The sequence below is a fragment of the Megalobrama amblycephala genome, linkage group LG20 (genome assembly GCF_018812025.1).
Source record: "Megalobrama amblycephala isolate DHTTF-2021 linkage group LG20, ASM1881202v1, whole genome shotgun sequence".
In the NCBI taxonomy this organism is placed as follows: Eukaryota; Metazoa; Chordata; class Actinopteri; order Cypriniformes; family Xenocyprididae; genus Megalobrama; species Megalobrama amblycephala.
The window spans coordinates 12820219-12837914 of record NC_063063.1 but is presented as its reverse complement, the minus strand read 5'-3'; the positions used below and the strand labels follow the sequence as shown (position 1 = coordinate 12837914).

General features: G+C 37.7%; 1 protein-coding gene across 7 annotated transcripts in view; it reads left to right on the top strand.

Moving 5' to 3' along the window:
* Positions 1-17696, top strand: part of grid2ipb (glutamate receptor, ionotropic, delta 2 (Grid2) interacting protein, b) — a 39916-nt gene that overhangs the window by 2099 nt on the left and 20121 nt on the right. For 6 of the 7 annotated variants that reach the window (XM_048171039.1, XM_048171038.1, XM_048171037.1 and 3 more), the window contains exons 2-7: positions 518-771; positions 2743-3075; positions 3161-3315; positions 10190-10459; positions 14678-14763; positions 15516-15585. In XM_048171039.1, the coding sequence (XP_048026996.1) occupies positions 526-771; positions 2743-3075; positions 3161-3315; positions 10190-10459; positions 14678-14763; positions 15516-15585 (1160 nt within the window). In that variant the 5' untranslated portion in view covers positions 518-525. Of the gene's footprint in view, positions 1-517; positions 772-2742; positions 3076-3160; positions 3316-9762; positions 10460-14677; positions 14764-15515; positions 15586-17696 lie in introns of those variants that run through there. The other variant, XM_048171042.1, reaches the window with a different exon arrangement.

Here is a 17696-nt window from a genome sequence, read left to right as displayed (position 1 = left end):
CAATCTACAGGCCTAAGATGTTGATAGTGGGGTTATTAGAATGTCTTTTTGTGTTCTGGTTTCACTAGTGAGTACTTGCTGTGCTATGAACGTGAGTTCACGTCGTTGATGCTGTGTTCAGCCAAATTTGTCTTCCAATATCGGATGATTTGGGAGCCTCTGTTCCTTTTCAATGAGGTCAATGTTACTGGGAGGTCTACTGTGTCAGCTGAGAGTCTGTATTTAGTAAAGGTTGCATAGTTCTCTTTATGTGAGCCTGCATTACTTTGTCTTGTCAGGATAGGCAGAAATTCACATAACCTGACACATTTATAGCAAATAGGTGTGAGGTGCTTGACATATTTTAGTGCCTGGATATTGTTTAAGCATGTGTTGCTCTGCAAATTTCCATTTTTCTCAGGAGACTTGATCATTCTGCTGTGCATAAGTAGGTCTTGTTTACAACAGGCTGATGAACATTTGGACCCTAGTTGCCTATTAGAGAGCACATATCCTCTATTTGCCATCATTTTCACAGTCCTCACCATGCCAGCGTCCAACCAGGGCTGGCCAGAGGAGTTTGGCTTTCAGATAGGGGGGAACGGGCCCAGCTACATCCTGACTGTGGAGGAGGGAAGCAGTGCTCAACTGTCTGGACTGCAACCTGGAGACCAGGTCTTGGAGATTGAGGGGCAGAATGTTTCCAGTCTTGGTGCTCAAGAGGTTATAGCCCTTGCCCAGTCACAACGAAACATCCCGCCCAGTATTGGAGTGGTTTCACGCATCCAACAGGTGGGTCAATGACATGATGCTCATTTTTTTTGTCCGAATGTATTCATTTAACCAAAGGCAAATAGCCCACCTTGGTGGCAGAGGCTATTTACACTAATCCCACCCACCATTGCCAAAATTACAAAAGAAATCCCGCTGATAACCTGACACAACCAACCCAAGTTCGAATCTGCCTTTTTCCAAACTCATTCTTCTTCCTAATGGGTATTTAATAGTAGGAATAAAGTGATTATTGGGTAGGTTTAAAGGAGGGCTTTTAGGATTGGGATAAGTAATGACCCAATAAGGCAGCATCTATTTTTAAATTTTTTTTTTTTTAAAGTTATATTTATGGGCTTTTTGTGCCTTTATTCAGACAGGACAGTAGAGAGCAGACAGGAAAGCATTGGGCAGAGAGAGGGGGTAGGATCAGGCAAAGGACCTCGAGAAGGGAATCGAACTCAGGTCGCCGTGAGCGCATTTGCACCATGTGTCGGCGCTCTAACCACTAGGCTATCTGCGGCGACATCTATTTATAATTTTAAAGATACACTATGCAACTTTTGGTGCTCTAGCGGTTAATTAACAAAACTGCATGCGTCTTGCGGAAGAACATTGTAGCCAGAGCTACTTCTCTCTTTTTATGTATATGACGAGTCATGCAGCTACTGGATTACTCCGTGGCGGTTGGCGTCCCGCCTAAAATAGTCTAAAATAGATTATAAACACTTATTATAGGTGTACCGTAATGATTGAGGATATGACAAAAAACACGGTTTGGAAGATGGATTCATGATGTACTCGCTCATTATATACATTTTGTAAATTATGAACAAAAAAAATTTAAATAGTGTATCTTTAATTAATATAATCATATATACTGAATATGTTGTTACTATTGCATACTTTTATATGGTATTACAATACACTGAGGTGTAAATATTATCTGCCCCTAAGTATAAATATATATTATACTTAGTGCAAAGAAAATATGTTAAAGCTGCTGTCTATAACTTTTTTTTTGGTTAAAAATGATCCAAAATCAATTTCTGAGCAAGTACATAACCAGCTAGTGTTCAAAAGCCCTTAGCCCGATTCACAACGGTAAACTTGTAATAATGTTTTATAATAAAATCGGTACTGGTAGGTTTCCGCAGGAAATTCAAGCATGTAGCCGTTTGTCTTTGCGTCTTTACGTCACGTCTGTAAACAGAAAGAAAGAGTCCCATTTAGTAGGCTATATGAGGATGCTACTGGTAGCGGATCATTTATAGCCTTTTTTCACAGCAGCTGCAATAATTAAACTTATCATTTTGATGGCGGATTGTAATCCAGAAAGGTCCAAATGACAATCATCAGTGACAACTGGAGATTCACCCGTAGTCAGAAGCTAAAGACTTTGGACTGCGGAGTGGCTACAGAAATTGAAATCTACAGGTAACGCTAATACACACTAAATACACATAGTCACGCAATGCTGATGATGTTAACATTAACAATTTGAGAACAATTACAATAATAATCCTTTGCACAGTTTGACGTGATCCGAGCTAAGCGATCGTTAGATTTAATCACCATTGGCAGCGCTATTTAATATACTAAGATACTATTTAAGAATCTGCCACAAAAGTGGCAGATTTGTTACTTACTCCTTCAGATGACATTTTCCGGTGAAAATTATTATTTTGGTCATACTTCCAAGATGTAGAATCAATGATTCTGAAGTACAGCATGTGCCGATCCACAACCCACGTAAAAATGATAATTCCTCAAATAACTGCAATTGCAGATTTCAAACAGAGATGGCAACAAAGAGGTAAAACATACAGACTGCAGCTTTAATAATATATTAATAAACATATATTAATATAATATTAATGAAACTAACGTTTTTCGAAACCATCAGAAACCAACATGAATACAAAGAGTATACAATTCTGTTTCTGTCTATAACTGTGCAAAAATCTGTTGTATTTCATTGACTGTCTGCAGATGGATATCACTCCAGGCCCTGATGGTCGCTTTGGATTCACTATAGTGGGAGACTGCCCCCTGCTGGTGGAGGATTGCTCCCCCTGCTCTCCAGCGGGTCGTAGTGGTCTCAGAGCTGGAGATTATGTCATGGAGGTTAATGGGATCCCTGTAAAGCACCATGAGATGGCTGCCGCTTTGATAAAGGCCTCTCAGGGCCGAACACTGCGTCTAGGGGTGCTGTGCATGGGCAGCCGTCAGAAACGCAGCAGCGGCAGCCTAGAGATCTCTCAGAATGACACAGACGGCATGCGTCAGGACCGCAAACACAAAGCTCTGGAGTTCAACAGGAGGGTGAGTTTATTTGACAGACTTTGAATGCGCTTTTATGAATTGATATAATTAAAGATGTACAATATCACAATCGTTCCTGTTTCAGGTTGAGGAGATTTTGAGGAATGATCCAGAGGTAAAAGAGAAACTTTTTGCTGTACTGAAACAGTTTGCTGCTGAGAGGAAGGTGGACTGGCTTGCTTCCGTTCTTCCTGACATCTTGACAACCGAAGAGCAGCAACAGCTCATCTCAAACATCAGGTATCTATGACAACTCCATCTGCCACCTACAGTGCTCATTAATTTTTAACCTCCATCTCAGGGCCACTCTGACCCAAATGTTTTCAGCTACTGTATTTAGCCATGCAGAACAGATTGAAGGCCACCAGAGGGCATCAGTTTAGTGTAGGTTTTGCTAAATATATGTATAGATATTTAGTAAATGTTCTGGCAAAGTTTTTTTTCTGTTTCCCCCCCCCTAGAAAGTTATACTATGAGGAACATATTTGCAGTAAGAGAATTAGCTAGTGTGGCATTCAGTATAAACTGGGTTGACCTAATAAGAACACTGATAGATGTGTCTCCATGTGGTGCTGCAATGCAATATGATAATCTTCTAACCCTCTGATGTATGCTGGCACAGTTAATAGTGAAATTCCCTTTCCAGTCAAGCCTTAATGCCAACTGGGTCAATAACATAAGATGGCACTGGACAGAGAATTCTAGTGTTGATCCATTTGTTGGCTCCTCTTTGGGCACGTCAAGCTGTTTGGCAAGTTGTGCTTAATAGGACAGTTTACACAGTCTCACAAGTGATTTGTTTTCAGATGTTTTCACTTAATTAGATGTTTCACTATAATATACCTTTCAAAAGTTTGGGGACTGTACAATTTTTTAAATCTTTTTAAAAGACGTCTCTTATGCTTTCCAAGGCTGTATTTTATTTTTTTTTTTTTATCAAAAATGGGTAGAAATTCATGAAATGTCATTACAATTTAAATTTTAATGTATTTTAAAATGTGATTTTTCCCTGTGATGGCAAAGCTAAATTTTCAGCAGCCATTACTGCAGTCTTTAATGTCACATGATCCTTCAGAAATCATTCTAATCCTGATATTACGCCAAATTTCTATAATTTCTTAATATTATCACAATTTAAAAAGGTTTTGCTGCTTAATATTTTTGTGAAAACCGTGATGCATTTTTTAGGATTCTTTGATAAATAGTACAAAACAACAGCATTTATTTGAAATTGAAATCTTTTGTAACATTATAAATGTCTTTAGAGTAACATTTGATCAATTTAATGAGTTCATACTGAATAAAAGTTTTAACGTCTTTCAGAAATAAATAAATAAATAAATAAATTAGTGCTGTCAAACGATTAATCACAATTAATCACATCCAAAAATAAAAGTTTGTGTTTACATAGCCTAATATAAGCGTAAGTGTGTACTGTGTATTTTTTATTATGTATATAAAAATACACACAAAAGCATGTATATATTTAACAAAAATATATTATATTTATATATAAATATTTATATATTTATAAATAATATAAATAAACTGTCCCCAAACTTTTGAACGCTAATGTATGCTGTTACAGTTCTAAAAAATATTTGAATAATATTTTTTAGTATAGTATTTTGATGTGCAATTTGAAGACGTTTGATGTGCAAGAGAAATAAAGTGAAAGATTTCTATTGTTTCATTTTCACCTACTTCAAGTCAATAGAGGAAGAACATCATTAAGGTTATATAAAGTGTTTAATAATATCATATTTGCTTAACAGCGACAAGCTATTCTCTCTGCACAGTAGGTGTTGTTCCTTTGTCTTATGAGATAATAACCTTTGTCACTATTTGTAATCCTCTTTAGAGATTTATCTGGAGAAGGGTAGTGAATGGGAATGTCACCATGTGTTCAGGAGCTTGGGGATCTTGAGTTCACTGGGATTTTTGTACTGTGTAATGCTAAATGTGCTGTTGAGAATATGATACATGGTATTTGTTTTAAAAAAAAACATCTGTATTGAACTGTTGGCACTTAGTATCTATTATTTAATATGTTTTGATCCGTTAGATTTGAACATTATCTGGGACAGATTTTAAGCCTGGGTAAACTAAATCTGGGTAGATTTAGTTTGCATTGGCATACTAGGACATTAGCCAGTTCCCAATACATTTTAGCTATGCTCTTTTAGTTGACAACAAATATATGTCTGGGCGCTATTATTGGCAAGCCAGTTTAAGGTGTCATTGTCTATTTTGCCATCTTCAGTTAGTGTAGTCATATCACAAGTTTGTTGTTATTCAGTTTTTCAGGAAACGGAATGCTTTGAAAGGACAAAGATATTTAGAGAACATTTTAAAATCATTCTAATATACTGATTTGGTTCTCAAATTCTTATAATTGTCAATGTTGAAAACAGTTGTGCAGCTTAACACTGTGGAAACCGTGATACGTTTTTTTCAGGATTCTTTGATAAATAGAAAGTTCAAAAGAACAGAATATATTTGAAATATAAATCTTTTGTAACATTTAACATGTTTTACTGTCACTTTTGATCAATTTAATGCATCCTTGCTGAATAAAAGTATTAATTTAATCTTATTGATCCCAACATTTCTAACTATAGTGTAGCCCTAATAATTTTTTCATATACATTTAATATATTTTTAACACTTGCATTAGTTTGTATCCATACTATCCCCACCTACTGAAGTAGCATCACACACTTAAAGGATTAGTTCACTTTCAAATAAAATTTTCCTGATAATTTACTCACCCCCATGTCATCCAAGATGTCCATGTCCTTCTTTCTTTAGTTGAAAATAAATTAAGGTTTTTGATGAAAACATTCCAGGATTATTCTCCTTATCGTGGACTTCAATGGACTCATTGCGCCAGTTCCATTTTTTCCGTAAGTAGAATAGGGAAGGCGTAGGAAGTACAGCGAAAGTTTTTTGAAGAATACAAAAGTGCGGTTTTGGCGGAACCACTTGGAAGGCGATCATTTGTTTATCTAAAGCATATACATTTACATTTTTTTTTCGAAAATGACAGATCGTTTCGCTAGATAAGACCCTTATTCCTCGTCTGGTATCGTTTAAAGCCCTTTGAAGCTGCACTGAAACTGTCATTTTGACCTTTAACCGTTTGGAGGCCATTGAAGTCCATTATAAGTAGAATAATCCTGGAATGTTTTCATCAAAAACCTTAATTTCTTTTCGACTGAAGAAAGAAGGACATCTTGGATGACATGGGGGTGAGTAAATTATCAGAAAAAAATTATTTGAAAGTGAATTAATCCTTTAAGTGTGTGATGCTACTTCAGTAGGTGGGGATAGTATGGCTTGGGATAGAATAGGATACAAACTAATGTAAGTGGTAAAAATATATTAAATGTATATGAAAAAATTATGAGTAAAAAATTGAAAAAATTGTGAGTAAATTATCAGAAAATATTTATTTGAAAGTGAACTAATCCTTTAATATGTGTACTTTTGTCTTGTGCACATGTGTGTTGCTTGTTACTAGATACTTGTAAGTTAATATACATTTTATTTATACATTTTTTATAAATACAAATATGGCCATTATAGTTGTTGACAGCCAAATTATTGTACAGTTCAACCAATTAAAAATATGAATAAGTAAAATCATATCACTGGTCTCGTTTAATCCTCACTAATATATATATGTGTGTATATATATATATATATATATATATATATATATATATATATTGATAAGCCTTGACTATATTAGGCACACATCTCATTTTGCCAACACATGATCTCTCTGTCTCTGGTGAATGGATTTTTCTGCTCATTATTCAGTGCTGATCTTCTGCAGCTCATTGTAGAGAGGCAGCGGACTCGAGACAGTTGCAGTCAATGGTTCTTGATGGTTTAGAGGCTGTTCATTTGAGTTAAAGTGACACTCATTGCTCTTTTAAGAATATATCTCTTAAGTAGCCACTTGACTTTCGTCTTGTTCTGAGTCATAATAAACTAAAAGATGAGTTGCTTTGGGTGAGTACTTTTCCTTCAAACTTTAATATCATTCATTGATCTATCTAAATAGAATTTGTCTATTCAGTATTATGCAGTATTTTGCTAAGAACATGATCATAATTGTAATTAGATATGTTGATTCTTCTGCAAAATGGTTATTTAATGTTTTTTGCTCTACGTCTAAGATTTTAACTGGATACGTATAAAAGGTTTGTGTTCATGTTGTGCATGTCACATTTTTCAAGATATGTGACTTATTAATTATCTGATTTCTGTATCTTCACTAGTTTTAATTATTCATATTTGTCCTTTTACTTTTCCCACAAACAGAGAGAACTGCTTAAATAATTTTAAAAATAATTTTTGGACTCTTGCCAACTGAAACAGAATTAATAATAACTTGTGTTTTGTAATCGTGCAGTCAAGGTCTGTAATTAAAATATTAAACAGAGCTACTCATATTAACCTTTTCTCAAAATGTCCCAGTTCCATTTTCTTAGTAACAATCGTATTTGGTTGGAAAATTAGCAAAGCATGGCACCGTCCTGACCCCCTCAAATGAATTTCACTTCACAAATGCAAATTCAGTCTGGCAATGTTAGTTCCGTCCACATTTTCTGAAAAATGTTAATGCACTCAGATGTACAGTATGCTGTCATTCAGAATACTTGTGCTAGTACAGTAGTATTGAGGATTGTAGTGGCCTGTTAGGGCACTTAATGCTTTATTTATTCTAGGTCTGCTGTCTGAAACTGCTGTCATTAATGCAGCGAATGGCCACTCAATTAAGTCACAGAGTCTCTCTTTCTGTGCCTCCATAATAATGTGAACCTGAGGCAACTCTGCCTCTCTAGAATTGTATAATGGTGTGTTTTTGTCAGTACTGTCACCCAGGCAATGGATGGAGACAAATGTTATCGTGAAACTGTATTATTTAAAATCATATTTCTAGGTAAATTGTTATGGTTTGCATAGTACCTAGTACAGAATAACAGAGACCTGTTTAAAACAGTTATGTTATGAAGTAATATACTTGTTTGTGAAGTAATGTGTATATGTTTTACTTAAAGGGATAGTTCACCCAAAAATGAAAATTGTCATAATTTACTCTGCCTCATGTCATTCCAAATCTGTATGAAAACAAAATAACTTAGATATTTTTTAAAAAATGCCTCTTTGAGGGTGAGTAAATGATGACAAAATTTGAGTGAACAATCCCTTAAAGGGTTAGTTCACCCAAAAATGAAAATTCTGTCATTTATTACTTACCTTCATGCCGTTCCACACCCGTAAAACCTAATCTTCGGAACACAAATTAAGATATTTTAGTTGAAATCCGATGGCTCCGTGAGGCCTCCATAGGGAGCAATGACACTTCCTCTCTCAAATCCATAAAGGTACTAAAAACATATTTAAATCGGTTCATGTGAGTACAGTGGTTCAATATTAATATTATAAAGCGACGAGAATATTTTCGGTGCGCCAAAAAAACAAAATAACGACTTATATTAGTGATGGCCGATTTCAAAAACACTGCTTCAGGAAGATTCGGAGCACAAATGAATCAGTGTATCGAATCATGATTCAGATCGCGCGTCAAACTGCCAACGGCTGAAATCACGTGACTTTGGTGCTCCGAACAGCAGATTCGATTATGCTCCGAATCTTCCTGAAGCAGTGTTTTAAGTCGTTATTTTGCTTTTTTGGTGCACCAAAAATATTCTCGTCGCTTTATAATATTAATATTGAACCACTGTACTCACATGAACCGATTTAAATATGTTTTTAGTACCTTTATGGATCTTGAGAGAGGAAGTGTCATTGCTCCCTATGGAGGCCTCACGGAGCCATTGGATTTCAACTAATTTGTGTTCCGAAGATTAACGGAGGTTTTACGGGTGTGGAACGGCATGAGGGTAAGTAATAAATGACAGAATTTTTATTTTTGGGTGAACTAACCCTTTAATATCTATAGTGCACTTTCTGTAAGCAGCTCTGATAAGTTTAGTATTAAAATAATGTCTGATGATCTAAAGAAAAGCAAATTAATTATATTCAGTTTGTGTTCATAATCCATTAGCCTTATTAAATGAATACAGTCTGTCAGCGACAATTAGAGACCTACAAATATCAAGAGAATTTATGCCATGACTCCGAAAATGAATGTGCTTTTTATTTGATCAACACATGGAATTATTTTAAATGCTAATGTCAGTGCATCACCTTCAGAGAACAAAGCAGACAGAATTGTGTTGACGTTACACTCGGGGTTACTAAGGTTACATTTGCTGAGGTTTTTCAATTGAGGTCTTTTTCTGTTTCCCTGGTGGGCGGTATAACAGGCTTTTCCATAACCGCCAACGTTGCATAAATGTGACAAACATGGCCTTATTTTTATACTCCATCTTATAAAGGTAAAGCTATCAGAGTCAAAACTGTATTTGCCTCCTGTCTGCCAAATGTTTTTCCCAAACATTTCTGAGTTCAAATCTTTTCAGTAATTTCAGTATGCGCTGAATCTCTTCAACTATATTTCCAATGTCATGCTACAAGTGAAAGAATTTGCTGTGTTGCATCTGAGATTTTATGCTCTTCCCAGAGAGCATGGAACATCTCTAACAGCAAAGAGAGAATGAGGAATAAGGAGAGAGAGAAAGGGGGAGAGAGAGAAAGAGAGAGAGAGAGAGAGAGAGAAGCGGTAGTGTTATACACTCCCACACTTTTGCTATTGCTGGATTCTGGTATCTGTACCAGAGCTTCTGGAAGGGGAGTTTCAGATGAAGACAGTACTCAGAGAGGCTGCTACAAAAATCTGGATTTCCTTTTATTACTCAGGCTTACTTTGAGTTTTTTTGTCTCTGTCAACCTTTCCTGTTTTCCATCCATCACACTGAATATATTCATGGATTTTAAACAAGTCTCACAGTGATCCTCCTCGTCTGAATGAATGTCTGAAAGCTTTTTCACTTTGGGTCGTGATGGAAACCGTTGGATGGGAAAACTGACTGGCTGAATTGAACTAGCAACCTTTAAAGAGTCTTTACGATAATGGCTCCTCGTAGCTGATTTAAACCTTTTTTCTCTGTTGCCTTCCTGTGACCATGTTTGCCAGGATCTTCATTCCCAAGAAGCATCGGCAGCGCTTTGACGAGGCCGTCTCTCAGAGTCTCCTCAACCGTATGTGCCGTAGCAAGAGCTTGGGTGAACCCCAAAACAGGCTCCGCCGGAGCCGAAGTCAAGACCATCACGAGCGCCCGCAAGGCTCGAAACGGGCCAGTTCCGTGCCCAGAGATACCGGCGATGACCCGCCCCAATCTGACCGTGGCCTTAGGAAGAGCACCACCACCATTCCCAGCCACTATGTCACTGGAGCCAACCAGAGGTATGTATCATATGCCTCCTTTATATAGTAGTTTTTCAATGTTTCTTTTCCATGTCCTATTATTTTATATATGATAAAATTAGCTTTTAGAATTCATCTTCCTTGATGTTTTGAAAAGATTTATCCCAAAACACTGCAGGAAGTCTCCTCAAATGCAAAGAACACTGTGTAATATGTGGGAGACTTTGTGTGTGGGTGGGTGAGAGAAGCATTGAGTTGTGTTTGTTTCTGTGCCTCATGCTTTCACACGCACACACACACACACACACACACACACACACATGCACGTACTGTCTACATCACGAACACTTTTTCATATGGTGATCTACTGGTTTAGAATTCAGGATATATAATCGGCTTATCACAATATTTTAATCATTAAAATCGTGACTTAACCTATAGGGAAGATTGCCATAATATCATATTCAAGCCATGAAGCTGATTATTTGAATTTCAGTCAAAACAAAAGCAGATTCACTTGTTGTTTGTACATTTTTTTATAATTGACATTTACAGTGTGCCTTTCAACATGAAGTCATCACAATCTCTCAAATTGAAAACATCTAAAATATTACTGGGGAAGTATCACTCAGTGTGTTTAGATTATTAAATATGACAGCAAAAGTAAAAAAGATGTGCTAATACCCTGTAGACTATATTCCTCATCTGATAAGCTGCTGCTCTTCAATAAATAATGCTTACTTGGCTCAGTCCTTATGTAATCCCCATGGAGAGTTTTCTGTTTTTTTTAATGTGTCTTTGTCTATCTGTCATCTCCTTTCTAATCCGCCATCAGTGTTTGGTTCTGGCGGCCCACCTTATGTAAAACGGCACTGCGACAAGAAGAAAATGTTTCTGTTGCTTTCCTTTATCTCTGTTTACTCAATGGTTCCAATGTCGTCTTGAGGTGTTGCCACAGCAACTGCTAAGGCCAGCTTTACTCTAATGATATGTCATATGTTTTCTCTATGAAGCAGGGGAATTGGTTCTTAAATAGCCATTCAAGTAGTGCTTCGGTATACTTGTCCGTTTTGTTTACTACGTAGGTTGTTATTATATGATGGTATGAAGTTGGTATGAATCAGTATGTGCATGTTTGGCCTCTGAAAAATGTTGGTCATGTACTGTCAATAAACATACTAGGATCAGTTTTCATTATTGGAGCTTGTTTCATAAGTCTTGTACATTTATAAAAAAGGGTTTTTGAGTAAACCTCTATCGACTTTGCAATGTCATCTGTTTTACATCATAATACCTCAAATTGTACCTATTGAGGAGATGTGTGCTATTATTCTTCGAAGCAATCAGACTTTTTTACCTGGTGGATTATAAAACTCTTGAAAAATCCCATGTAGACTTGATATAATAATAATATTATGGAAGGAAGTGCAGAGCCATGACTAGCGATCAGAATGTCTAGGGACTTGACTAGTAGCAACCAACCAGCGAATTATAGCATCAACCTAGAACCTCTTAGCCATCGTAACTGCTCTTTTTACTTAAACAACCACCTAACAACCACACCCAGCAATGCCCTAGCAACAACCTAATACATCTTAGCAACTGCAAAGCAACACCTTGCCAACTGCTGTTTTGACTAGAGCCAGTAAGCAACCACCTCGCAACCAGACAGAACACCCCAGCAATGCTCTAGCCATTACCTAGTAGACTCTAACAACCGCAAAGCAACACAATGGCACCTGTTTTGACCTGGGCCTGAAAGTAACCACCCAGAATACCCCATCAAAGCCCTAGCAACCACCCAGAACACCTTAACAACCACAAAACAACACCTTGGCAACTGCTCTTTTGACTTGATCCAGAAAGCAACCACCTAGAACACCTGAGCAACCACAAAGCAACACCTTGCCAACTGCTGTTTTGACTAGGGCCAGTAAGCAACCACCTAGCAACCATACAGAACACCCCAGCAATGCTCTAGCCATCACTGAGAACACCCTAGCAACCGCAAAGCAACACCGTGGCAACTAGTCCTTTGAATTTAGGCAGTAAACAACTACATAGCAACCACGCAGAACACGCCGACAATGCTCTAGCAACCATCTAGAGCACCCTAGCAACCACAAAGCAACACCATGGAAATTGTTTTGACTCGGGCCAGTAAATAACCATCCAGAACACCTTAAAAATCGCAAAGCAACACCTTGGCAACTGGTCTTTAGAATTTAGCCAGTAAACAACCACCTAGCAACCATACAGAACACCCCTGCAATGCTCTAGCCATCACTTAGAACACCTTAGCAACCACAAAGCAACACTGTGGCAACTAGTCTTTAGAATTTAGCCAGTAAACAACCACCTAGCAACCACACAGAACACCCCTGCAATGCTCTAGCAACCACCTAGAGCACCCTAGCATCCACAAAGCAACTGTTTTGACTTGATCCAGTAAGCAACCACCTAGCAACCACAAAGCAACCCCTTGGCAACTGGTCTATGGAATTTAGCCAGTAAACAACTACATAGTAACCACACAGAACATGCTGACAATGCTCTAGCAACCACCTAGTGTACCCTAGCAACCGCAAAGCAACACCATGCCAATTATTTTGATTTGGGCCCGTAAATAACCACCCAGAACACCTTAAAAATCACAAAGCAACACTTTGGCAACTGTTCAGATTTTAGCTAGTAAACAACCACCTAGCAACCACACAGAACACCCCTGCAATGCTCTAGCACCACCTAGAGCACCCTAGCAACCGCAAAGGAACTGTTTTGACTTGATCCAGTAAAAAACACCCAGAACACCTTATCAAAGCCCTAGCAACCACCCATATCACCCTAGCAACTGCAAAGCAACACCATGGAAATTGCTGTTTTGACTTTGGGGCAGTTAGAAACCACCCAGAACACCTTATCAAAGCCCTAGCAACCACCCACAACAACCTAGCAACCACAAAGCAACACAATGGCAATTGCTGTTTTGACTTGGGCCAGTAAGAAACCAGCCAGAACACCTTATCAAAGCCCTAGCAACCACCCAGAACACACTAGCAACCACAAAGCAACACCATGGCAATTGCTGTTTTGACTTGGGCCAGTAAGAAACCACCCAGAACACCTTATCAAAGCCCTAGCAACAACCCAGAACAGCCTAGCAACCGCAAAGCAACACCATGGGAATTGCTGTTTTGACTTGGGCCAGTAAGAAACCATCCAGAACACCTTATCAAAGCCCTAGCAACAACCCAGAACAGCCTAGCAACCGCAAAGCAACACCATGGGCTGTTTTGAATTGCTGTTTTGACTTGGGCCAGTAAGAAACCATCCAGAACACCTTATCAAAGCCCTAGCAACCACCCAGAACAACACCATGCAATTGCTGTTTTGAGGGCAACCGCAAAGCAACACCATGGCAATTGCTGTTTTGACTTGGGCCAGTAAGAAACCATCCAGAACACCTTATCAAAGCCCTAGCAACCACCCATAAAACACTAGCAACCGCAAAGCAACGCCGTGACAACTGTTTTGACTTGGGCCAATAAGAAACCACCCAGTACACCTTATCAAAGCCCTAGCAACCACCCATAACACCATAGCAACTGCAAAGCAACACCATGGCAATTGCTGTTTTGACTTGAGCCAGTAAGAAACCACCCAGAACACTTTATCAAAGCCCTAGCAACCGCCCAGAACACCCTGGCAACCGCGAAGCAACACCATGGCAATTGCTGTTTTGACTTGGGCCAGTAAGAAACCATCCAGAACACCTTATCAAAGCCCTAGCAACCACCCAGAACACCCTGGCAACCGCAAAGCAACACCATGGCAATTGCTGTTTTGACTTGGGCCAATAAGAAACCACCCAGTACACCTTATCAAAGCCCTAGCAACCACCCAGAACACCCTGGCAACCGCAAAGCAACACCATGGCAATTGCTGTTTTGACTTGAGCCAGTAAGAAACCACCCAGAACACCTTTTTAAAGCCCTAGCAACAACCCAGAACACACTAGCAACTGCAAAGCAACACCATGGAAATTGCTGTTTTGATTTAGGACAATAAGAAACCTTAGCATGTGTGAAAAAAACAATTCACAGCACCTTAGCAACTACATAGCAACCACACACTACACCCCTGCCAGTCATGTTCCTCAGAAAAAGTAAAAATCAAAGTATTGTATATTATGTGAGTGTTTAACACACCTATAGTCAGTCAGTATAGTGAGTAATCCCTCTTCCACTTCCTCTACAGAACCATCCGTGTGTACCGGGGTAAGAAAAGTTTTGGCTTTACTCTGAGAGGTCATGCTCCTGTGTGGATCGACTCAGTAATGGCAGGTGCGTATCAATGATTGTGACGACCACCCACAACCACTTGCTACATTTCATGATTTATCAGAGTGAAAAAAGCACTGATTCTCAGGTGAATCAGGCTTTTCTTCTTCTCAAGGTTTCTGACCTGATGCAGAATTATACATCCTGCCACCTAGGATTCAGATCTAGCGCTAGAAATTAATTTTTACCGTCATATTTTTACCACTAGAATTTGTGCCAGGTTGAGGGTCATATCGCTGTAGGCTACAGAGGCGGCTGTAATAAAAAGGCACATGAAAAGCACAGCTGGGGTCAGTGGCTTGTTTTCAAGGGGAATGCAGTGTTTTTTTGGTGCATTGTGAAAAAGGAAGGAGTGGGCTGTTGTACTAATGAACAAGCTTTGGGTACATTTGTATTGACATCTGCACAATTGTATGTTGCGAGTGGAGAGAGGGCGATAAGTGTGTGAGTGTCTGTATGACGATATTCGCCCACTGCAGGCCTGTGCTGAGGCTAGTTAACACTGACTCAGCTGCCCATGTGGGGCTGCTTATGAAAACAAGTAGGAGTCTAGCATCGTGATGAGAAAACGGATTACAAATCCTCTCAGACCTACGACAGAGTGTCTTGTAGTGTTTTAATTACAAACAATCACAAAGGGCAGCAGTTTTACACATCAATATGATTCATTAAAGTGGATTATTTGTGGGCGTATTATTTACTGTAAGTGTCTGAGGTTTTATTCTCAGTCACAAACCAATGTTTTCCCATTACAGGTAGTCCAGCTGAGGCATGTGGCCTTAAACCGGGAGACCGCATATTGTTCCTCAATGGCCTAGACATGAGGTGTGTTTATTTTTCTTATGCTGTGATGATGCTTTAAAAGTTGCATGGCAGTGAAGTTTTATTATACTCTGGTAAGCGTATCTGTGAATACACAATTACTGTTCCTTATTTTATATCACCTAAGGGGTAGAAATCGCCTCAAAGTAGTTAAGTGATTTCTCAGAAACATAATCAGTTAACCTACTGTGTAGCAATTTCACATAACCTAACCATTTTATTTATACTACTGTTTATAGGTTTGGGGTCAGTAAGATTTTTTTTTTAAAGAAATTAATACTTTTATTCAGAAAGGGAATAGTAACTTAATCAAAAGTGACAGTAAAAGACATTTATAATGTTACAAAAGGTTTTTATTTCAAAAATTTTCAAAACTTCCTATTCATCAAAGAATTCTGAAAAAAAAATGCATCTTGGTTTTTGGTTTCCACAAAAATATGTTTTCAACACTGATGATAATAATAAGAAATGCACCAAATCAGCATATTAGAATGATTTCTGTTGGATCATGTGACACTGAAAACTGGAGTAATGACTGCTAAAAAGTCAGCTTTGCCAACACATGAATAAATTACATTTTAAAATGTATTTGGTGAGCATTAGAGACTTCTTTCAAATAAAAAATCTTACTGACTCTTGAATGGTAGTGTAACTCAAATGTGCCATTTAAATAGAGTTTTAACTTAATAATTGACTAAATAATTGACAGTTGACTAAAACAAGTTAAATATTACTTAGGGCAGGGGGTTTTCCTCTCCCAGCATGCTTTGCGTGTGACTGGATGAGAATATTTTTATTTATTTAATATTATTCATTTTTCATTTGTTGGGAAAGACAAGTAACACAGAGACCTTTTAAATGAACTAATTCAAATTCATAAATTCATATTATGCATTTGTATTACTCTGCTGCTTCTTAACAAACCACCAGCTTTGTTTATTTAGGCTTAGATGTAAATCACTTTCCTGCGGCCGTGATTTAGCTGCTTCTTGGCTGTGTAGATAATCTCAAGAGCACAGCCATTTACCCCACTACTGTAGATGCTTAAGTTCATACTACCTCTGGGTGACTGACAAACATTGAATTATGCCAATAAAAAATTTCCACCGACACCAAGTGTACATATATTTCTAAGTATAGTTTAAGAGAAGGTGCTATTTGCAACCCATTTTGTCCCATGTTATATAATCCCTCTCCTATCTCTAAACCAAAGCTTCTCTCACCAGTCTCACAGATTAAATAAGGATTCCTAGACATTTGTACATCTGTAAAGTAAATGATATGTTTTAGAAGCTGTCAGTACACAACATTGTATGTTATTGTGTCTATGCAAACAAGTAAATGTATGTGTGGTTGAACCACACTTTACATAAAATTCATACAAATACAAAAGAGAAAAAATAATTTTTGTAAATTACAGTGACAATGAATGCCTATTAGGGTATTAATGTAGTGACAACATATTATACACTATAATTTAACTAGTTTGCAAGTGATTTATAATTACAGTATACATTATGGGTTGAATGACCGCAGATTTTTTGAAGTCGACTGTTATGTGATTAAAGTCGAGTTGACGTCAACTAATTGGTGATGACATCATTAATAAAAACACAACAGATGGGAATGCTTTGCAACACACGAATATTGTATCTATCTATCAGTTCTTTAGTCTGTGGGTCATTATATTTCTTACAGACTTCTGCTCGTTCTGAATCAGATACAGATGAAGTAACACAGTAAAATTAAATTTATTTGAATGCATTAGTGAGAGAGTGATTGCGTGTGTGAATTAATCCTACCTGTGCAGCGTGTCTCTACTAGTAAAGCTGTGGGTTTTAGTTTCTTCAAAAACAGAAAGGAATATATGCTAAACTTTTCAATTTTTAAAAGCTATTTTATTGATAAAAAACAGAACAGTATTGACAGTAAGTTTCTGTGCTCCTGAATGTTTCTGTGTGTGTGATCTGCATGTATTGTTCGATCTGTATGTCTGTATGTGTGTTTGTGTTACAATGTAGGTTGGTTTAGAATGGCGATTAACTTACTTGTATAATAAACTGTTTAAAGGTCCTGTTCTTCGTGATCCCATGTTTCAAACTTTAGTTAGTGTG